The sequence below is a fragment of the Hyperoodon ampullatus genome, assembly GCF_949752795.1.
Source record: "Hyperoodon ampullatus genome assembly, chromosome: 19".
Taxonomy (NCBI): domain Eukaryota; kingdom Metazoa; phylum Chordata; class Mammalia; order Artiodactyla; family Ziphiidae; genus Hyperoodon; species Hyperoodon ampullatus.
Window position 1 is genome coordinate 43,888,067 of NC_136932.1, and position 23,704 is coordinate 43,911,770.

The 23,704-nt window shown below is 44.4% G+C and overlaps 1 protein-coding gene across 1 annotated transcript in view; it reads right to left on the reverse strand.

Annotated features, from left to right (window-relative positions):
* Window positions 1-23,704, reverse strand: part of VPS53 (VPS53 subunit of GARP complex) — a gene marked incomplete at both ends in the record, with an annotated part of 125,649 nt that overhangs the window by 24,752 nt on the left and 77,193 nt on the right. The window contains 4 exons of the mRNA XM_079725193.1: window positions 10,489-10,567; window positions 11,537-11,619; window positions 14,961-15,108; window positions 18,022-18,264. Of these exons, the coding sequence (XP_079581319.1) occupies window positions 10,489-10,567; window positions 11,537-11,619; window positions 14,961-15,108; window positions 18,022-18,264 (553 nt within the window). The remainder of the gene's footprint in view (window positions 1-10,488; window positions 10,568-11,536; window positions 11,620-14,960; window positions 15,109-18,021; window positions 18,265-23,704) is intronic.

Below are 23,704 nucleotides of genomic sequence, written 5' to 3' on the forward strand. Positions count from 1 at the left end.
CACTGGTGCTATATAAACAAGAAAAACAGTTTGCAAAGGAAGCGGTAACTCAGATGTAGGGGAGACAGAAACAGCAAGCAAGGAAAGGATCAAGATGACAATGCCAGAGCCTGTGGCACCCCGCACTTGGCCTCAGGGAGAGGTTGTGAGGCCTGGGGTGTCGCCAGCGCCCGTGGTTTCTGCCACCTGGGGAGGAGTGTGTGGCTGCACCTCACAGGGAGGGTCAGGGAGATGCTCATTCTTCCTGGCGAGAATCCACAGGAGCAGAGAATTCTGACCCATCCACTGATCAGAGGACAGGGCTCCACACTAGTTTACTATGGAACTTGTGTTTCTCCATGGCTATGTAAAACTTACAAAGGGGTCTCCTAAGAAACTGATTTTCCTTAAGTGAGAAGTCAAATTCCCAAGTACTCATCTTGATCACGGGACTAGAGCTATACAGAGCACGGACTCAGACATGTGGAGTCTGGGAACACTGCAGGTAATCAGAGTCTAGTGCTACAGTTTAGGCTGCTGGGCCATTGGCCCCAGGCATGCACACATGCACACGCGCACACTCTCATGTCTGTCGGGGCTACTTTTACTCATAGAACAAGCGTGTGCTATGTTTCTAGGCACCTTCCCCATGTACAGCACTGAACCAAGTACCGTGGGGGGAATAAAAAAGAGGAGGGAACATCTATCGAGCACCTACTGTGCGCCAAGCACGATGACTGACATTTTCCTGTGAACCTACTGCTTATGATTATGCAGCGAAGAAGGTATTCTTACTCCTGCTTTATAGATGATAAGACAGGCTTGCGGACAATAAGTGACTGGTCTAATGAAGCATAACCGGTAAGTCCGAATGGCTGAGATCTAGATATTGGTCTGACTAACTCCAAAGTCCATGTTTTTTCCACTTTACCATGTTGCTTTCCAAAAGAAGTGTTACCACCTGAAATGAACTTGAAATTCGCTGAGGGATCTGGGGGGCAAGCAAAATCTATGTACAGAATGAGCTTGTCCACAGTAGATGATGTAGTGGTGGTGATGGTGGTGCAGAGGTGCATCACCTCTTTGCTCAGGGATACACGTTCCTTAACTCCAGGAGGAAAACCAAGAAGACCCAGGATAGAAAGTGGAGCAAAAAAGGCTCTAAGAAGATATATAGATATAGGGACTTCCCTGGTGGTCCAGTGGGTAAGACTGCATGCTCCCAATGCAGGGGGCCCGGGTTTGATCCCTGATAGGGGAACTAGAGCCCGCATGCATGCCGCAACAAAGATCCCACGTGCCACAACTAAGACCCGGAGCAGCCAAAATAACAAAATAAATAAATATTAAAAGAAGATAATAGAGTTGTAGATTTTTTTCCCCCATTCACTGCTGGGCCAATGGGAAGGTGAATTTGTATAACTTTTCTTTTTTAAAAAAAATAAATTTATTTATTTTATTTTTGGCTGCATTAGGTCTTCCTTGCTGCACATGGGCTTTCTCTGGTTGCAGTGAGGGGGGAGCTACTCTTCGTTGCAGTGCGCGGCCGTCTCATTGCGGTGGCTTCTCTTTGTTTCGGAACACAGGCTGTAGGCACACAGGCTTCATTAGTTGTGGCACGCGGGCTCAGTAGTTGTGGCTCGCGGGCTCTAGAGTGCAGGTACAGTAGTTGTGGTGCACGGGCTTAGTTGCTCTGCGGCAGGTGGGATCTTCCCAGACCAGGGCTTGAACCCGTGTCCCCTGCATTGGCAGATGGATTCTTAACCGCTGCGCCACCAGGGAAGTCGTCCCCGTATAACCTTTTTTCTTTTTCTTTTTTTTTTTTGCGGTACACAGGCCTCTCACTGCTGTGGCCTCTCCTGTTGCAGAGCACAGGCTCCGGACGCACAGCCTCAGCGGCCATGGCTCACGGGCCCAGTCGCTCCGCGGCATGTGGGGTCTTCCCGGACTGGGGCACGAACCCGTGTCCCCTGAATCGGCAGGCGGACTCTCAACCACTGCGCTACCAGGGAAGCCCCCTGTATAACGTTTCTTAAAGGCAATTTAAAAATATCTATCAAAAAATCTTAGCATTTTACATAGCTTTAGATCTCTGCAATTTCCTTTACGGCAGTTAATCTGAAGTTAATAATTATGAAGGCTCAGAAAACATACCACACACACGAACTTGTCCACTGTCATACCGTTTATAAATGTGAAAAATTGGAAATAGTCAAAAATCCATCAAAAGTGAAATGATCACATGCATTTCAAGGGCAATAGATGATAGTACTTAGGATGAAGGAATCTGGAGTCACCAGTCTTGAGTTCTAATACTGTCTGTGCAACTTGCTAAGTGAGTGACTTGGGCAAGTGACCAAACTCTCTGAGCCTCAGTTTTCTCAGACATAGAATTGGGATGATGATAATGTGTATAATCTATACAGTTACTGAAAGGCAGCGCAGCAAATGCTCATAACATAGTACCTGGCATGTATTAATTCCATGGTAAATGTTAACTATTGTTATGATTTTAACAGTAAATACTCTGTACTATGGAATACTATGTAATCACTAAAAATATCATAGCTCTAGATCAAATGACACAGAAAACTATTAAAACCTGCTAAATGAGAAAAACAGGTTACATAGTAACTAAAGTATAAACTTATTTCATTTAAAAATATATGCATAGAAAGAAAGACTGAAATATGTCTATTAATCGGAATTATGGGTGATTTAAATTTTCTTCTTTTTAAAAATCTGTAATTTTCTGTAACGAAGGTAATTTGTTTTGGTCATAATGAAAAAAAAATCTCTTTTACGAAGAAAGAAAGATGTGCTTTGATTATAGGTGGTACATGAAATTGAGAATTTCTTTTTTTTTTTTTTTTTTTTTGTGGTACGCGGGCTTCTCACTGCTGTGGCCTCTCCCGTTGCGGAGCACAGGCTCCGGATGCGCAGGCTCAGCGGCCTTGGCGCACGGACCCAGCCGCTCCGCGGCATGTGGGATCCTCCCGGACCGGGGCACGAACCCGTGTCCCCTGCATCGGCAGGCGGACTCTCAACCACTGCGCCACCAGGGAAGCCCGAAATTGAGGATTTCTTAACCATGGAGCTCTGTGGGCCTCCTGAAACAGATCTACATTTTAATGACAGAGGGAAATGAGAACAGATTTGAGGACTGTTCTAGCTATTTTGAAATGTCTTTGGGGGATAGTAAGGCGGCCTCCTAAATTAGTGCATGTTCATGATCTTGAAACCTAATAGAAATTACATGCCAGACTGTAAGGAAATTTAATTTGGTGTTTTTTTTTTTTTCTTAAAACTACCATTAATGGGCAAAAAGTGAAGTCTGTTTGATTTTGGACAGAGACTTAGATTCTTTAAATCGAGTGATGTGAGTAGCCCTAGGAAAAAGGACAGAGCGAGGAGAGGACCACAGGACCTTTGAAGGAAGCCACAGATTCTTTTAAAAAATCCTACTTGTTAAAAAAAAAAATCCTACATAAGGCCATAAGCAGACATACTAATTCCTAAGAATTCACAGAATTTACATTTAAAAGACAGAACTCTTCACATTTCCACCAAAGCACTCCAAACAACTTCCTTTTCAAGAATCAGGAGACTTGGTTTTATTTTTGGCTTCACTGTTATAAAGCTATATGGGTTTTTTATGAAAAAGAAAACCAAGCAACACACACCCCAGAATGACAATTCATTCGTTTTAGGGAGAAACGTGCAGAGCAGACTGCACTACTGGGGTTGGCTGCTCAACCTGATTTCTCCCCTGTAGGAAAGTCACAGTGTCAGACTGAGAAATGCTCAAGACCAATATCTAACAGGACGCTTGTAAATGCTTGAAGAGCTCATAGTCAAAGTGAGCATGAATGCACACTCGTGTGAACCCAGCAGTACCGGGCACCCACTGTCATCATTTCCCCACTTTTAGACAAGTTACTTAAGCTCATTTTTGCCTCAGTTTCCACGTGTGCCAAAAACACTAACTCTTACTCCATAAGTGCGGTGCGGTGCGGTGCAATCCTGCACAGAGGGGAGACCTGAGCCCCCTGGCTCTGCCACGTTATCTAAGAGATTTGACACGCGACCTAACTTCTCTGAGTTTCGGTTCCCTTATCTGTGAAAGAGAGAAGGAACTAACACAGGTACCTTACATATTTGTCAGAATTAAAGGAGATAATGCCTTTGGGTGCTGATTCCTGGTAAGCGCTCCCTAGATAACAACTTACTGTCATCTCACAGAGCTCATCTAAGAGAGTAATGCAATATGGGAGGGGAAAGTGGTCTGAAAGGTAATTTTGACATAACTTACCATCAACACTACTGTAATCTCTAGGTTACAGTTTCAGAGAAACCACTAAACTCTCCTCATATTTCACTTCCTCCATGTGGGCCTGGCCTGTTTAAAGACATTCCTGTGGATTTTCTACCAAACTTTGCCCCTCGGTGTTCTCCTCTCCTTTTCCAGCAGCAGGGCTCTTGCCCACAGCTGGGAAGCTAATAGCTAGATGTGGGCATTTCCTATTTCTGACTTTTCTTCAATCAGCTCCAGGATGCTACTTGTTGAAGAAAGAAGCCCTGCTATTAAGTACCATCCAGGAGCATCACATCATCCTCATCAGCACCTGGATGCTCCTGGAGGCTTCCGGGAGTCTACAATCCTGCCATTTCCAATAAAGCCCAAGTTTCCTAACCTATGTCCACCAGCTCTACCCAGCTAAATCTGTTCAGGAGAGTTACTACCTATGTCTCACTTTGTCACCATTCTTTGGTCACATGGGTGTTTACAAACTTTTGTTCTTCCTGTCTTTTTTACTTTCAAAGTCCTTCACGGAGTACTACAGTTGAACAAGAACTGTGCTGTGCTGTGGAGATCAAAAAATGAGTAAGACACAGCCCGTGAGTTGTTCAAAGCTTAACGGGGGTGGGACACAGATATAAAAATAATTGTACAACGAAGCAGAGAGTTAGTATAGGTGCCGTGGTGTCTTGAGGGAGAAAAACACTCTGGATGAGACAAAAAATGGTGACATTGCAAAAGACTCAAAATAGCCAAAACAATCTTGAAAAAGAACAAAATTGGAAGACTCATACTTCCTGATTTTAAAGCTTACTACAAATCTATAATAATCAGAACAGTGTGGTACTGGCATGAGGAAAGACATACAGATCAATGGAATAGAATTGAGAGTCCAGAAATAAACCCATGTACTTATGGTCAACTGATTTTTGACAAGAGTCTCAAGACCACCCAATGGGTAAAGAATAAATAGTCTTTTCAACAAATGGTACCGGGACAGTTGGACATCTACATGCAAAGGAATGAAACTGAATCCTTACTTCACACCATATACAAAAATTAACTCAAGGGCCTCCCTGGTGGCGCAGTGGTTGAGAGTCCGCCTGCCGATGCAGGGGATACGGGTTCGTGCCCCGGTCTGGGAGGATCCCATATGCCGCGGAGCGGCTGGGCCCGTGAGCCATGGCTGCTGAGCCTGCGCGTCCGGAGCCTGTGCTCCGCAACGGGAGAGGCCACAACAGTGAGAGGCCCGCGTACCACAAAAAAAAAAAAAAAAAAAAAAAAAAAAAAATTAACTCAAAATGGATTGAAGGCCTAAATATAAGAGCTAAAACTGTAAAATACTTAGAAGAAAATATAGATGTAAATCTTCATAATTTTGGATTAGGTAATGGTATCACAGGTGTAACACCAAAAGCACAAGCACCAAAAGAAAAAATACAAAAATTGGACTTCATCAAAATTTAAAACTTTAGTGCTTCAATGCACATGATAAAGAAAGTAAAAAGACAACACATGGAAAAGGAGAAAATATCTGCAATTCATTTATCTGACAAGGAGTCTAGTATCCAGACTATAAAAAGAACTTTCAGGGCTTCCCAGGTGGCGCAGTGGTAGAGAGTCCGCCTGCCGATGCGGGGGACGCGGGTTTGTGCCCCAGTCCGGGAGGATCCCACATGCCGCGGAGCAGCTGGGCCCGTGAGCCATGGCCGCTGAGCCTGCGCGTCCGGAGCCCGTGCTCTGCGACGGGAGAGGCCACAACGGTGAGAGGCCCGCGTACCGCAAAAAAAAAAAAAAAAAAAGAACTTTCACAACTCAACAATAGAAAGACAATCCAATTTTAAAATGGGCAAAGGAGTTGAACTGACATTTTTTCAAAGAAGATACACAGGTGTCCAATAAGCACATGAGAAGCTGCTCAACGTGTTAGTCATCAGGGAAATGCAAATACAAGTTGAAACCACAATGAGATACCACTTCACACCCACTAGAATGGCTATGATTTTTTTTTTGAAGTGTTGATGAGTGTAGATATAGAAAAATGAGAACCTTCACTCATTGCTGGTAGGAATGTAAAATGGTGCAGCTGCTGTGGAAAACAGTTTGGCAGTTCCTCAAACGTTACACGTAGAGCTACCAGATGACCCAGCAGTTCTACTCCTAGGTATGTATACAAGAGAATTGAAAACATATTCACACAGAAACATGTACATGAATATTCATAGCATTATTCATAACAGTTAAAGAGTGGACTCAATCCAAATGTCCATTGACTGATCAGTGAATAAACCAAATGTGGTTTAACCATATACAAGGGAGTATTATTCAGCCATAGAAAGGAGTGAAGTACTGATACATGCTACCCCATAGACGAACACTGAAAACATTAGGCTAAGTGAAGAAATCCAGTCACAAAAGGCCACATACTGTTTGATTCTATTTATGTGAAATGTCCATAATAGGCAAATCCTTAGAGACAGAAAGTAGATTAGTGATTGTCAGGGAAATGGGGAGTAACTGCTAATGGGTATGGGATTTCTTTTTCGTGTGATGAAGATGTCCTGGAATTAGACAGTGGTAGTGGTTCCACTGAATTATACATTGTAAAAGGATGAATTTTATGGTATGTGAATTATACCTCAATTTTCTAAAAGGAGGCAGACATTTGAACTGGATTTTAAAGGGTGAGCTAATTGGGCAGACAAGGGTGGAAAGAGAATTCTAGGCAGAAAGAACAGAATGAGAAAAGGTGTGGAAGCCACAAAAAAAGTAATGCATTCAGAGAAAGAAAAGTGGCTCGGAGGCTGGAGTACAGTTATACACACAGGAGTGGCAGAACCAACAAGGTAGTGAAGGGACAAAGCATGAAAGTCCAGTATGCTAACCAAGGAGATCGTGGGGTGCCTTCAATGAGAATGAGGTCTCCTCACAGGAGGATGACATAACTCAGTTTCTTGGCTCAATCCATCTTGCCAAAGAAGCCTCCCTCCCTCAACTCAGAATCATCTAACGACACCACTCCACTTTGGCGAGCCCAGTGCTCGTTTTCTCACCATTTATAAAATACATTTATTTACAGCATCAATCATTCGAAGTTTTTGCCCCACCAGAATATAAACTCCTTAAGGGCAGCCCTGTTTCCAGTCTTGACTATGTAGGTGCAAGCACATACAGAGTTCTCTGTGGAATTCCGAAGATATGTAAGGAGATTGGCAATTCTGACAAAGTTCTGAGCTTTCCTAACTTTATAAACCTTTGTTCATATTGTCACTCAGTTCAGAATGCCCTCCTAATCACAAATTTGTTCAAATCTTTGCCATCCTTGGTGGTCTATTTCAAATGCCACTTCCTTAAGAAGGCTTTCTTTGCTTCCCCACCTGGATGTGAACCCTCCTCTTTTTTCGTTTGTTTGTTTTGTTTTGTTTTGGCCACGCTGCACGTGCGTGCAAGCACAGCATGTGGGATCTTAGTTCCCCAACCAGGGATCGAACGCTGCAGTGGAAGCTCGGAGTCCCAACCACCGGACCGCCAGGGAAGTCCTGAACTCTCCTCCTTTGAGAAGGGTGTATTTTGTACTTCTGGTACTGATTTCCTCATACCTTAACCCCCCTCATCTCACACATCTCTTACCCCACACTTTCTGGAATCTAAGCACCTTGGAATAAGGTCCACATCTTTCCCAGCCTTGGGACTCCCAGCACTGTGCTGGGTAGAGTCTGAAATGAACTGTTCAACTAGCACCAAAAATGATGGAATCACAGACAGGAATAAGCGTTATCACAAAACAAAAGTTTTTAAAAATCCTAGAAGAAACTACACAGACCAGAAGGCAGGCACAAATAACAGAGGGTATTTGTTTAATCAGTTTGTGACCACTTGGCTTGTTTATATCTGGTCATTTTCATCACATGGATTTCATTTTGCTAGAACTCCAGAAGACTCAGACAAAGAGTAAAGGCCTCCCAGCTGCTGCCTTCCCACATCTGTGGTTTTCCTATGATGTAAACAAAAGATTCTGGAGGTATGGTCTCTGTTAGTGTTTGCTGGTGTGGGTCTGGTGGAGAGATGGGTGGTGGGGGCAGTTTGAGGGAAATCTACCTAATGAACTGACAGTTCATATAAGCAACACCTGGAGTGTTAAACCCCCTACAACTGTTATTTTACTGAAAAAAAAAATCCACTCTTCCTTTGGTAAATGTAAAAATTCTTTCACCAGCTGCATTCCAATCGAAAGTGTGTGGCAGTGCAGGAGAGATGGCAGCTGGAACAGATCGTGTTCAGGATGTAGGCAGCGTCCCCCAGCAGTGAGGGGATAATCAGGACCCACAAAACCAATCTTCAGAGTCACGTTCCTTTCAGAAAATGAGTGAGCCTCTGTTTGCCTGCTTGGAGTATTCTGCTTGTAAACACTCGGATGCTGGAAATACACAACCATATCTGACTGGTGAAAGGAAGGGCCTTTTGAATGGAAACTCTGTGACACCAGCTACTCAGGACTCCCCACTGAGCGTCATAAAACTCCAAAGCTTAAGTTTTGGTCTTAGTCCTATTTTTGTTAAATATTTACAATCTACTACAAAAGCAAATTCACAGCAAATGTGTGTTTACACAACCTTGTGACACGGCCACTCCTCCTGACAAGAGGGAAAGAGGACTAACGTTTATTGGCACCAGGCCAGTCACTCTCCTCGGAAGGCAGATCCTGGCATTTCACATACGGATGAGGTAACTTGGGCCCAGAGAGGTTGTTACTTGCTTAACACGCCCAAAGGAAAAATGAGAAGAGTTAAGTCTGTCTGATTCTGAAGCCAGTGTTCTTTCCACCGTACTCCGCTACTGGTCAGTATGCCCCAGAGAAGTTCTTTCTCTAGAATTTGGAAGAATGCTCCAAGAGTCTACGATTCTAGAATAGGCACTGGCAAACTTTTTCTGTAAAGGGCCAGACTGTTTATATCTTAGGCTTTGCGAGTCATCTGGTCTCATTTGCAACTACTTAATCCTGCCGTTGTAGCACAAAAGCAGCCATAGATAATATATAAATGAATGAGTGTGGCTGTGTTCCAATAAAACTTTATGTGGCAGTGGAGCAGATTTGGCTCACTGGCTGTAGTCTGCCGACCCCTGCTCTAGAAGGTTCAAAGAGTGGGCAACTTCGTGTTATTTGGCTTAGAAATCAATGAAGAATTGCCTATCTCCAACTTAATTAATCAACAAGTATGAGTCTTCTCTATTCTATGTGGTCCATGAACTTAAGGAATTGATATTCTTTTAGGAAGAAAAGACACAGGAACATAAAAGCCAAAGAGCAACATGAAGCTGCACGTGATAAGCGCCAAAGGAGGGGCCTGGGGACTGAGGGCTGACTGACGGGCCACCACGATATTAGAAAACCAGGGTCCGCAACCTGATCAAATGATCCTGCACCGGCACGAGAGCGCAGAAAGAGTCGGAAAAACTTCTCAGTGGGCAGGAATGAAAATGAGTCCGAAGTGACTGCCATAAGCACAACAACAGCTATTCTGGTGAGGCCACATGAAGGGTTTTCGGCACGTGTCAGGTGCTGATCAAAGGCAACCTCACGGACTTCCCTGGTGGCGCAGTGGTTAAGAATCCGCCTGCCAAAGCAGGGGACACAGGTTCGAGCCCTGGTCCAGGAAGATCCCACATGCTGCAGAACAACTAAGCCCGTGAGCTACAGCTACTGAGCCTGTGCTCTAGAGCCCGTGAGCCACAACTACTGAGCCCCTGAGGCACAACAACTGAGCCCATGCCACAACTACTGAAGCCCGTGCGCCTAGAGCCCGTGCTCCGTGACAAGAGAAGCCACTGCAATGAGAAGCCCGCGCACTGCAATGAAGAGTAGCCCCTGTTCGCTGCAACTAGAGAAAGCCCGCACGCGGCAACGAAGACCCAACGCAGCCAAAAATAAATAAATAAATAAATAAATAAATACGATTTAAAAAAAAAAAAGCAACCTCTCCTTCAGGCTTAGGAAACACACCTGCTCCCTGTCTCATTCTCAAAGGACAGGCAATTGACTTCAGGTGCAAGATCAATTGAGTGCTTTAGGAAACTCCTGGAGGGCTCCGTTCTCCTCCCAACTGGTGCTTTAAGCACTGAAGAGCCTGCAGGAGCTACAGGCAGGGCAGGGAGAAACCACCTGGGGTCACTCTTGGACGTTCAGTTACAAGCATTTCCTAAAAGCTTACCTTGCTCATGGCTGTCAGGGCGGGGTCACAGGCAGCATCGAGATCCTGAACCAACAGCTGAATGCTGCTGGAGATGACACTGCAAATCAAACACACTGCTGTGGGCACAGCTTACAAAAGTGACCTGTGAACGAACGACTGACCGACACAGCCCCTTCCAAATGTTTTAGGCACCTGTGTAAAACTTAGATGCACCATTTCCTCAGAAAAGCTTGAGGTTCGTTTCAGAAAGGAATGCATGACAAGGAGGAGTGTTTTGGCTCCGCCCTCCTTCTTGCTGTGTGTCCTGGTCTCACCCGGATGTGTTCCTACTCAGTCAGGACACCAGATTCCACGGCTTGTCTCCCCAGTTGCTACACCCAGAATTCCTCTTTGCTACCTCCTCCAAAAGGACCCGTTTGCCCAAAATGTTTAAATCAGATCTTGTGGTGGGGGGGGAAGTTGAGAGAAAATGACCGAAGAAGAGAATTTGGACTTTTCCTCAGTAAGTGGCTGATGTGAAAGCAGAAGCTTGGCTTTCCCAAATCTCATTTAACGACCAGGACAAAATCCTGCCAGGTAGCACCAGGGCAATAACTGTTTCAAGAAGGCTTTACAGGCTGAACTCCTTGGACAGACACGCTTCCACCCCAAATACACTTGCCCTCCCCCGCCCCCCAGTGGCTAAAATCAGGCTGCTCATCCCTTATACCCTTGAAACACTGGAGGTGGGGCTGGCCCTTTGTAGATTTAGCGGGGCAGATAGGAGGCCCTGGACCTGACCTTCCTGCAGGGATGGCCAAGGGGGGATTTCTTCTCTCTTGTTATTCTAGATAGTGCAACAATAAAGCCTCCATAAGCTAAAAATGATTGTATTTGAGGAGGCAGGATGGGGAGGCAGCTGCACCAACTTCTGAGGCTCCTTGGTGGCTGGTGGCGAAAATAATCCTGATCCAACAGAAGGCCCTGGAAACTTCTCAGGTTCTGTAGTAACCTACGCTGACGGCCTGAGACACGCTGCTCCGCGCAGGGGGAAAGGCGGACCTCGAGCAGGCGCGCGAGTACATACGTGCTGAATGTGTCCATTTCTCCAGTCAGATTGATTCGTTCAGTCAGGCTTACGTCGACCTTCTCCTTGAGTTTCTCTTCCAGCTGTCAGAGAGTAACAGAGAGAACAAAGTGCTTAATGCTTATCGGAAGGAGCAACGTAACAATACTTAACATTTACTGAGTGTGAGGATTCCGGTGTAATTCCAGGCACTTTTCGTGTATGGACTCATTTAATTCTCACTGCCCTGTAAGGAAGATTCTATTATGATCCTCCTTTGATATATGAGAAGATGGAGGCATGCCCTAGCCAGGACAGTGAGTGGTAGGGCCGGGAATCAAACTTCCTCCAGAGCCTGTGCCCTTGGCCCTGCACTGTACTTGGTTCTCATGACACACTGACAATTTAAACAGATCCCCATTTTTAGGATACTCCCTGCCTCGGGAACTGCCGGCTCACCCACCAACATTGGAAGCCTCCAGTGGTGGGTCGCAATAAAATCAGGTAAAGTATTCCCTGAGCGCTGGGCTGGGCCACCCACCACGGTAAGGTGTTGAGAGATACCAAAATAAACAAAAGAAACACAGTCTCTGCCTGCATCATCCTACAGCCAAGCGGGGAGAAACGCTGGCCACACTCCAGCAGCCTCGAAGAAAAATACAACTGACTGGGAATTGTAAATACCTCAAAACATCCCGGGAATTGCTTCACCTAGCATCCCCAAACCTATTTATTACAGAAACTCTAAGAATAATGAATGTTTTGCTTAGATTTAAAAGTGACTCCTAGGAATGGGTAAATTAATGTAACCTTTGGGAAGGCAATTTATTTAAAAGGCAAACATTTAAATATACACACTCTTTCGGCCGGTGATTTCGCATCTAGGAAGATATTTCAATGAGTAACGAGAACACGGTATGGAGATGCGCATGGGTTCTTTGCAGCATTCATGAATTCAACCAATATTTACTGAAAGTCTATTCTGTGCCAGGCTCTATCATAGCATAAGGGAGTTAGCTGGTGAAAAAAACAGATAAGATCCTCTTCTCATAAAGCTCACATTCTGGTGTCGTTTATATTAATGAAAAACTGGAAACAATCTACACGTTTATAAGGGATTGAGGAGAAAAATTAAGGCGCAGCCTCTCAAGGCTTCAACTCTCTAGCGGCCTTTCCCTGTTAACACTGAAAATAAAATCCAAACTTCTAACTATGATTTGGGTCCTGTCTAGCTTCAGGGTCCGCATCTTGCTTTCCCCCTTGTCTGCCTGGCTTCAGTTATACCGACCTCTTAAGGTTCTGGAAGACACGGGGTCTTTCCCCCCTCAGGGCCTTTACACGTCCAACTTCCTCTCTCCGAAGCACTCTCTGCTCCCCCGTCCTAGCCAGCTCCTTTGCTTTGCCACCCCCCCCACTGCCCATCCCTTCCAAGGTCCTCACTTGGCAGTCTCCTTCCCGCCCCTCAGGTCTTTGCTTCAATATCACCTCCTCCAGGAGGCCCTCCTTGACTACTCTACCTCAGTAGGCAACTCCCTAACTAGGACTGCAACATCTGTTTCCTTCCTAGCACTTAGAATAAAATTGAGGTTACATCTTGCCTTATTTATTATCTGGCTCCTTTATTAGTTCTAAGTTCCATGACAGTAAGAAATTTGTCTACTCTGTTCACCTCTGTGAATTAATACCAAATACAATGCCTGGTACATAATCAGTGCTTCATAAAGATCTCTTGAAGGAGGGAATGGCACACCCCATGCAGGTGTTAAGCGTAAAAGTGTTACAATTAATGAACCGATATTGACACATTATTGGCATTGTTTTCTAAGTATTATTTTTCAATTCTTCATTGCTTGGATTCTCAAGTCTCTTTGGTTTCTCCCTCCATTTCTTTTTGCAACCCCCTTCCAACCCCCTGTGATTTTTTCTTAAGGAAACTGGGTTGTTTGCCCTGTAGATTTTCTCATAGTTTGATCTCATTGATTGTATCCACAAGGTACGAATTAGCATGCTCCTCTATCCCTTGTACTTCCTGTAAATTGTAGCTTGATGTAAAAGCTTGATCAGATTCAGATTTTTCTTTTTTTAACGAAAACTCCTTCATGGGAATTCCCTGGCGGTGGTTAGGACTCGGCGCTTTCACTGCCGTGGCCGGGGTTCAACCCATGGTCGGGGAATGAAGATCCCACAAGTCACACAGCACCAACAAAAAAAAAAAAAAAAAAAAAGAAAAAGAAAGAAAGAGAGTAAAAAAAAAACTCCTTCATGGTAGTGCTGTGTACTTCCATCAGGAGATAACATGATGTTTGGTTGTCTCTCTTTTTGTAATGTCAGCAGCCATTGATGGTCAATGCCCAGATCCATTATTCCATTAAGAGGTATAAAAGAATGATATTTGAATTCAATATCTTTTCTTCTTCATTTATGATCTGAAAATCTGCTATAAAGATATACTTCCCATTGTCAGTGATTTGGTTATCCTGAGGTACAAGTCAGATAGGAAAGGCAGGATAAGAACTTTTCCTTTATTTACCAGTATTCAATTCATACCAGTGGTTTCTGAGTATCTTCCAAAGTGATAAATGAATTTTAAAAATCATATAACCAAATGGATTTAAACATATTTGATGTTTTCAATCGACTGTAGCTAATATTCTCACTGATACTTGTATGTCTCATCTTTGACCAGTAGAGTTCATTCAAGCTGACTCCTGTAATTAGTTTCCTAAGGCTGCCGTAGCAAATTACTACAAACTTGGTGGCTTAAAATGGAAATGTATTCTCTCACAGAAGTCCAAAGGGAAGGGGTGGCAGGGTTGGAAATGTGGAAAGGAACTTCTAATCCCACATCTAAGGCTGAATGGAAAATTCTTCTGGGTCTTCCTTCTGCTAATGGGAGCTCCAGCAGAGACATCACCCTTTCCTGCTTCCCAGTTCCTGAACGTCAGCATCCAAACAATGGTTATTTGTTTCTTCAGACTGAGAATGCTCCATAAATTTCAGGAGACACATAAAAGCCCAAAGGATTTTCAATGAGCCTGGTAACACTCCTGAGAATGGAATCACTGGTTGTGACTCATCACCCCTAAGGCTGGGGCCTACCACCACTATGATTGTAACTGTTGTAACTGCTTTTAGCACGTGGGAGACAGGGCTACTGACCTATTTTCAAGAGGGCACGTCATGCTCTTTGAGTAGCTTACACAGCTCTGGGGAGGAGACCAGTCATACTTTCTTGCCCAGTCTCCTTTCAACAAGGTCCTTCTGCAAGGGGGCTGCCTGGGCCGTCCCCTGGCTGGACCTCGAGTTTTCCCCTGTGGGAGACCAGCTGTTCTGCCCAAGGTTGTGTGTGGCCTCGTTGGGGCCCATACTCTTACCCACTGAGCTAAGTGGCCCAGGCGGCTCAGGAAAAGGAGGAGGTGGCGCAAGGGCAGCCCGGGCGGCTCACCTGCTGGGTGGTGGCCAAGCAGTACTCTGCAGTGCTCAGGATGCTGCAGATCAGGCAGAGCTCCTCCAGGGTGAACTTGGCCACTTCTGAGCCCTCCTTTTCCTTGAGGAGGCTGCTGATGGTCAACCCACCGCCGCTGCTTGTGGTTCTGAGGAAAAGGCATAGGGACTAGTCAGGCCAGGACTCCTCACTTACTTCCTGACCCGGAAACTGCAAGTTGTAAGACAAAGAAACGGGGGAAGGAGAGGCTGGACGTGGCCCAAACAAATCCACACACAATGAGGACCTTTCCGAGTGACCTGACCTTGACTGTCATTTGTTTAAATTCTCTGACCATCAGAAATAGGAAGAGACGATCCCAGCAGCGAGCCAGTCATCAGTCATATTACCTACAATGACTGCTCTGCTGAGCGGCCTCTCTGCTTAGCTTGGAATTTCCTGATCTGTAGAGCTCATTCAGAGTCATGTGCAGTGCAAAAGCTGGTTCCCCAACGGTTTCTCTCAGTTAAGAAAATTCTGCATGGGCGCTTGTCTTTGTGCTTGTGGAGGGGTTCAGAAGTGAATGTTAAGACATGGTTCCTGGCCAAAGGCCTGACTGCCTCAAGAAACAAAAAAGCTTGTCATCTCTTCCTACTGATTTAATCATGTGATCACAAAAAATAAAAAAGCAGTTTTTAAAATAACTTCCTGCAGTTATAAATAAAATTTCAACTGTGAGAGTCTATTTTTTAAGAAGACAGAATTCAATGATATTTACCTTAAAAATAAGAGAAAATTTTCCTTTAAAGCACACACACACACACACACACACACACACACACCCTAAACTTCCCAGTCTTAGGTAATCAAAGATTTGAAAACATCTTAATTTCTAGTGCTTATAAGGGTGTGAGGACACTGGCTGTCTCTTCCACTATGGGTTAGGAGCATTAAATTGTACAACTTTTTTGGAGGTATATTTCAGGAGCTTAAAAAAATGTTCAGACTCTTTGACCCAGTAGTTCTACTTCTGTTCAAGGATGCTCTTCTGAATGTTATTTAAAATACCAAAATAGTGAACCCAACATAAATGGTCAATTAAGAGAATGATCAATAAGAAATCTCAGAAGTTAGCTGAGGGTCTTCTGTATGTGGGAACATCATAGTATCATTAAAAGTGTCTTGATGGGGCTTCCCTGGTGGCGCAGTGGTTAAGAACCCGCCTGCCAATGCAGGAGACACAGGTTCGAGCCCTGATCCGGGAAGACCCCACATGCCGCAGAGCAACTAAGCCCATGTGCCACAACTACTGAGCCTGTGCTCTAGAGCCGGTAAGCCACAACTACTGAAGCCCATGCGCCTAGAGCCCGTGCTTCACAACAAGAGAAGCCACCGCAATGAGAAGCCCACACATCACAATGAAGAGCAGCCCCCGCTCGCGGCAACTAGAGAAAAGCCCACACACAGCAACAAAGACCCAATGCAGCCATACATACACACATACATAAATTTGGACAAAAAAAAGTGTCTTGATGCATATTTTTACTGTGCTGTTCTCTGCTCTTCTCTTCCCTTTTCACCGCTTGGGAGACTGACCTCTGCAGACTTATCACCCAGGCTCCCCAGCCCTCTGGCCTCCTGTTGGTTTCAGCCAACAGCAGAGGCTGTAGGAAGTCAGAGAGGTTGAGGAGAGAGAAGTCGGAGCAACAACTAGCCTTCCTGCTCCCTCTGCTTCAGTGTGGTCCTGGCAGTGACCGTGGCCCCTATGACTACAGTTTCTGTTAGGCAGCCCTTTGTCCACAGCCCTAGCTGTCACGTGAGTTTTAAAGTAGTAACAATTACCCACTAGAGTTTAGATGCTTCAGAATCCTCCCTTGGTTCCTTTCACCTGCCCCCATTTCTGTGAACAGTGGCTTTAGTAATAATATCCCAGTTGAGTACCATTTATTTCCTGCTGTGACACTGACTAATACACATGGCAAAATGCTCACAGCATGACAAAGCAGGGTATAAAACTATAAGCACTATAGTCCAGTCCTGTTAGACAAATAAACAGAAGCATTCAGTCACACACATTACATATATAAAGAAAGAACAGAAAAATGTATACTGAAAAGTTAAACCTGTTTTCACTGGGTGGTGATTTTTATCTTCATCTTTGTGCTTTTCTGTGTTTTACAAACTACAACAAACTTGCAGTATTTTGAAAATCAGGATATAAGTTATCAAAAATTTAAAAATAATGTCTATCATATTCAAAGAAATTCTCATTTGTAAAACACATCTGTTACTTCAAGTCTCTTGTAGAGCAAAGGGATTTTATTTTTCTTTCCTCCCAATTACGTAAAACTCCTATATATGACACATTTTAGTGACAGTGACAGAAACTAAATTCCAAACTGTTGAATTTAGCTATGGGGGTGATTTATAATTACTGGATTCGAAGCATTGCTTCAGATCATATTCTATTACAATAGAAATTGCTATATAACCAAAATATCTCTAAAACTCTAGTCGAACAATCCATTCATTTCAAGTAATAAGCTATATAACAATATTTTAATGCCCCAGAATAACAGAGTGAAGTCACTGTAATTAGGAGCTGTGCTATGCAACCACCTTTCCCCAAATCCTACCACATCTTTAAACATTAGACTCAACCCAGGAGAGCAAGATACACACACCATAAGAGAGACTTTGGCCTGAATGAAACTGCCCTTGCTGTTCAAAAGTCATTGCTACCACCACGCCACTTCTTTTGCCAAGTACCTATCACTGAATCCATGTAAACTAAGCACGTCTATAATGGGACTGACTCCCCTGAGTCCACCGTGGCAGGATCTGACCTATGCTAGTGGCCAGCGTGGCAGTACTGATTTCCTCTAGCGGTCCTGATCAGCTGTGGAATCCCATTTGAGAGGAAACAGTTTCAGACCCTTGGGAACTCCCTAAGGGTGTTTTCCTCCCTGATACTCTTGGCAGTTTAGTGAACAGCTTCAGGGTGGATTTCCTTAAAGATTTCCATACTTAGGTATATTCAGAATCTCACTTCTCCGGTCAGACCAGGAAGAACAGGACTCACTTGGGCAGGTTGCCAGAGAGGATTTTCCAGGCATACTCTCGGAGGTACTTCTGGAAAATAGTGGTCAGGGCGATCATCGGCTCCCCGGTACTGAGCTGCGAGCACTGCACCATGCACTTCTTGTAGTAGACAAAGAGGTCGGCGCAGCTGGGGAGTACGGCGCCCCCCTCGTCCGTGTTGGGCTTAGGTGGCCCCTGGGCTTTGAAATCGGCCACAAACCGATCTATCAGCTCCCCAAGGTTTCTGGGAGGAAGAAAACATGAAACGTTATTTTATTTCAAGAAAGAGAAAACAAACGTGCTTGACTGCCACGAGGCGATCACTCCTCATGCTTTTTACATTTAAAATTGGACCCGTTTCAGTAAGTCGGACAGAGAAAGACAAATATTAGATGATATCACTTATATGTGGAATCTAGAAAACAATACAAATGAATCTATTTACAGAACAGAAACAGACTCGCAAAAATAGAAAACAAATGTATGGTTACCAAAGGGGTAAAAGCGGGGGGATAAATTAGGAGTATGGGATTAACAGATACACACTACCATATATGAAACAGATAAGCAACAAGGATTTACTGTGTAACATGGGGAACAATAGTCAATATCTTGTAATAACCTATAATGGAAAATAATCTGAAAAAAATAACTGAATCGCTTTGCTATATACCGGAAACTAACACAATACTGTAAATCAACTGTACCTCAATAAAAAATAATTAACTTAAAACATTTTTAAAAACTGGATCCATTTTTATCAGTATCATCATTAACTACCACCACCACTCCTACGATAACAGCAGTGATAAAATTTGGCATTTGTGTGCTGTTTTATACTTTTCAAGGCACTTCATGATCACATTTGACCCCAAACCCCTGGGAGAAAGATAAGGTGTTATTGGATCCTCTAAGAGATGGAAAAAATAAGGCCCAGAAAGTTTGTCACACGATTTAGTGGCAGAGCTGAGCCTAGAATCTACCACTTAAGTGTGTGCACTGGTCCTACTACCATATTAGTACCAGCTCCCCTGTCCACAAATGAAAACCCTAAATAATGACAGTGCTCATTTTCTGAACACTTACAATGTACCAGGCACCATGTCAGCTCTTTGCAAGAGTCTTTATAAGTGAACTTCACTTAACCTTCACAATAACCTTATGACGTAGGGACTAAAACTATCCTCCTTTTCAAAAAGCGAGGTGCAGAAAATTAAAGGACTTGTCCAAAGTCATACAGCCAGAGAGTGGAGGAGCCAGGATTAAAAACCAAGCAGCCTGGCTCTAAACCTCATGCTTTTACCCACTCTACCCTACTACCTCCTCAAACACAAAAAGGTTATGATGTCAGCAAATATTTAGATATCATTAACCTAAAGGTACCCAGCAGACAGACAACTAAACAAAGAGAAACTGTAAAGAAACAGTCTAATGCTTTCTTTCTCCTTTAATGCAGTTTCTTCTTAACAACTTCCAAAATCAAAGGTGTAAGAAATCTTGGGAGGAGAGAAAATACTGAGCAGCTCCAGGCTTGCCCCAGGTCACAGTGGTGAAGATGGTTGCAACTTTCTCCCATTTCCCGTTCAAACATCACTGAATTTGCCTCAGTCACACTGAGTCATCACTGTTCACATCCAGCAGGGCTATATTAATTGGTCCCTGCACAGTTGTGCTCTATGAAAAATGGGGGAGAGGAGGGTGTTCCCACCCCTCTTAACATTTTGCATCTTTTTAGTTGCTGTCTAAGGCTACAGGAATCCAGCTGTGGTTTTTTTTTCCCATATTTATATAACAGTCAAGAAGAAAAAGACAAGAACCACATGCAGTATTAATGAGTAGGAACAGGAGAAAATTGACATTTTACTCAAGAGCTTTTGTTATTGAAAGTTTATTACATCCAGATATAGCCACTGTGCCCTCAAAGAACTTCAGGCCTAGGACGGTCCATTGTGATGGTGGTGACGGTTAGCAAGCAGAGAAGGAGCGAGTTAGTTGACCTTGGAAAGCTCCTGCGTGACCACCCTCCTTCCTCACACCCTCCTCTTGGCTCACCTTTCCATTTACTTTCCCACGTCTCCTCCACAGCGACCCCATGCTCCAGCCAGACTCCCCTCAGCTGCCCTCTGGCTCCATCTCTATCCCCGACTCTGCGCATCTGCCTGGATGCGTCCCCTGGTGGCTCTCCCGTCACCACCTGTCCACTCACCCTCCCAGCTCAGCTCAGGGGGCACCTAGATAACTCCTACTACTCACGCCCATCCTCTACCTCAGTTGCAACTTCTGTCATCTGTAACACACTGACGACTATTTTTTTTTTTTAACACTTCATTATACAGTGTGAGGATGTCAACTCTTCAGGAAACATGCTGACCTTCTCCCATCCTGGGCCCGTGGTAGGCCATGCTCATCAGGAATGGCTGTGTCTTTCTCACTGATCTCCAGGGTAATTTCAGAAGCCTTCCTGAGACAGCACTGTAGCCAGTCACTTCTTATGAGCTGAAGTTGGCAGAGAAGGTGAAAGCTGCTCGCTTTATAGTGGTAGAATCTTCTTCTCTGCATCACGTATGTTATCGTGAGATTCTCGAGGGCAGAGATAATGTCTATGTTACTTCTGCTCTCCCGAGGCCCAGCCCTCAAGCTTCTGTGGGCAGCTAAGCTCCCAGTTACGTTGGTGCCCAATATGTACTTGGCGGATCAACCTCCACGTTTTGTTCCCAAGGGATGGGAGTGGAAGGGTCGGGGCTGGTGCCCTGGAGGAGAGCACGGAACAGCAGGGGAGGGGTCCTCTGGAGTCTTCCTATGAGAGCCTCTAACCTCCGAATCCACGGTGCCAACCAAAACAGGGGCGAGAGCTCCGAGGCATTTTTTGCCTGAACCACTCCTCTAATGCCGCTGGAAGCTGAAGCCAGGATACCTCCTCACCTACCTCCTATTTCGGAGCCAAGCTGATGAGTAAGACTGTAAATTAATTGTGATCGTAGAACAGAGACAAAATTTCCTCTTAAAAAAAAAAAACCACTAAAGATCTTCCATATTTTGCAGAATGTCTCTTGGGTTACTGTTGACATGGTTCTCTGGTGTGAACGAGAAATAGACCAGAGTGACCCACCCCTCCCCACTTCCATCTTGCGCTCTTCGTCAGCCTGCTTCTATGCCACACGAGACACTAGACAACGAGTAATCAAATAGCTTCACAGAAGAGAAGAGGACAAGTCACCCGGATGGGAATGGGTAAAGTTCACGAGCTTGCAAAGAGGACGCAATCCAATCAAATACGGATGGAGCGCTTCGTACGCACAAGGCGCTGTGGGCAGCAAGTATAAGATATAAATGAGCCCCACAACAAAAAAAGCAAAGGTTACCATTTCTTCCAGGTACCGAACACTACCCTGAGTTTCGGCAGGATCTTATAGGAAGGACGACTGGAGAAAGGAACACGGGGCATGCGGACCTGTTGAATGGAATCACAGGGGTGCGCCTTTCATACCCTAAAGCAATTACAGTCAAGTAAGAGTTTAAAAAGGGTCAAGTCCTGATGACAGTGCTGCGGGGGGTCAAGACACAGCATCTGTCCATTACAGGCTATGACCTATTGGGGGAGATAGGACCTTCATGTTTATGATCTTTAGATCTCAAGATGGCAACAAAATGCTAGTTTTGCAGTACAGACAATATGACCAATTTGTTTTAGACAAAGGAAATAACAGAGGAAACTAGAGAGAAAATTCCACAGCAGATTCAGGCAAGAGAACAAAGGCTTGGAGTCAGAAGTAAGTACAGAATATGGTGTGAGGGGGAGAGGACGGGAAGAAGGAGAGGAGTTGGCTGAGGCAGAAGACACAGACTGAGAAAAGTCTGACCTGCAGTTAGGTTCATACACGCCTCTGGATTCCCACAGCAAACTGCTCATACCTTTACCCCTCCATGCTGTGCTCCAAAAACTTTTTTTGGTCTCTCTCTCACACTAGGCTATATGCCTATAAACTAGGCACTGCACTGGCTACATTATAAATACAATCTCACTTAATCTTCACAACAGCCCTGAGCAGAAGGCATTAGTATCCCTGTTTTATAAATGAAGAAACTGAGGCTGAGAAAAATAAGATAACTTGCCCTAGGTCACAGAATTTATCAGAGCTGGAATTCGAACTGGGGCCTCTCTGACTCCAAAGCCAAGCTCTATCCACTATCCGATGCTTTGATTTCAAAACTCTCAAGCGCTATACAGATACATGGTATTACGATTATTGCTGTGATTCACTTTCTCTGCAGCTTAAGGAAACGTGTCATGGATGCAGGTGGTGTCTTTTATCCTCTTCCCTGTAGCTTGAGCTTTTAACCCAAGAACTGTATAAGCATTTTGGGGGCGCCATGTGAAATACTGCTGGGAGTTCCACTGATACATAAAATGACCTAGGAATAAAGACTACTGCAGAGCGGTGGCAGCAGAGGGGAAGATTAAAACACGGTGAGAAGGAAAACCACGCTGCACACCAAGCTTAGGTATGGATGACCAAGGCCATGTCTTCTGGTGGGTCTGCAGCTGACATTCACAGAAACAGTATTCTAACTGGAAAGTACAGGAGTGATGGCTCTGGGGGAGGAAGACGGTAGTCAGAAAAAGTGGGCAAGGAGGCAAGCACGGGCAAAGCGGCTCAAGACCCCCAGGAAGTTAGAGAACTTGTTCATCCAAGGATGCACTGACTAATATGCACCCCTACCCCTTCCCTTTTGTTGGGGCAGAGGAATTGGCTCTGGTGTGGCCAGCAGGGAGCCAAGCTCTGGCTTGAGCACACCTGGGAGATGGGTTCCACACAGGTAAATGGAGCAGGTAAATACATGGAGGATCCTGGGAACCAAGCTTCTCACTGCTGTAGAAGGTAGTTACAGACATGGGACAGGGGACACTCCCAAAACCTTGAGGTTAGGTTAGAATTGGAGTTACTGGCACAGACTCACAGTTTTTAAAATATAAATAGGGTAGAAAAGTAGACAGATATGTAGATATGCACATACATATATTTCTTGGGTCTCTCAGCTCAGAGGACCTAGAAGCATGACACCCCAGCAGCAATGAACATATATAATGCGCAGACTTAGTTTCTAAATATCATTTCCCACCAAAGGAACAAGGGATCCTGGAAAAATGGATGACTCCAGGGCTGGGTTAGGGAAGTACAAGGTGAGCCTGGTATATTTTGTTGGGCCAGAAAGAAAGTACTCAGAAAACGCTAGGGGCATGCAAAAGAACGGAAAACTAGCTGGAAGGGGCCGAAACCAGGACAATTTGAGCATTAAAACAAATAATGATGGATCCTGGAAGAGAAAAAGGACATGAGTGGAAAAACTGGTAAAATCCAAGTAAGACCTGGAGTTTAGTGAATAGTACTGTACCAATGTTTACTAGATGATTTTGATAATAACTGTACTGCAGTTATGTAAGATGTGAACACTAAGGGAGCTTGGGAGAGGGAATATGGGAAATCTGCACTATTTTTGAAGTTTTTCTGTAGGTCTAAATTTATTTGAACATAAAGTTAAAAAAAAAAAGATAGTAATGACTATAACCCATTGAATAAAATAGGAATCCAAATTCCTATATCCACAAATAGGAATTTGTCCATGCTGATACAAATAAACGGGGAACAGAGAAGGCTGTTTCTTAAAACAGAATAAATGTAGAA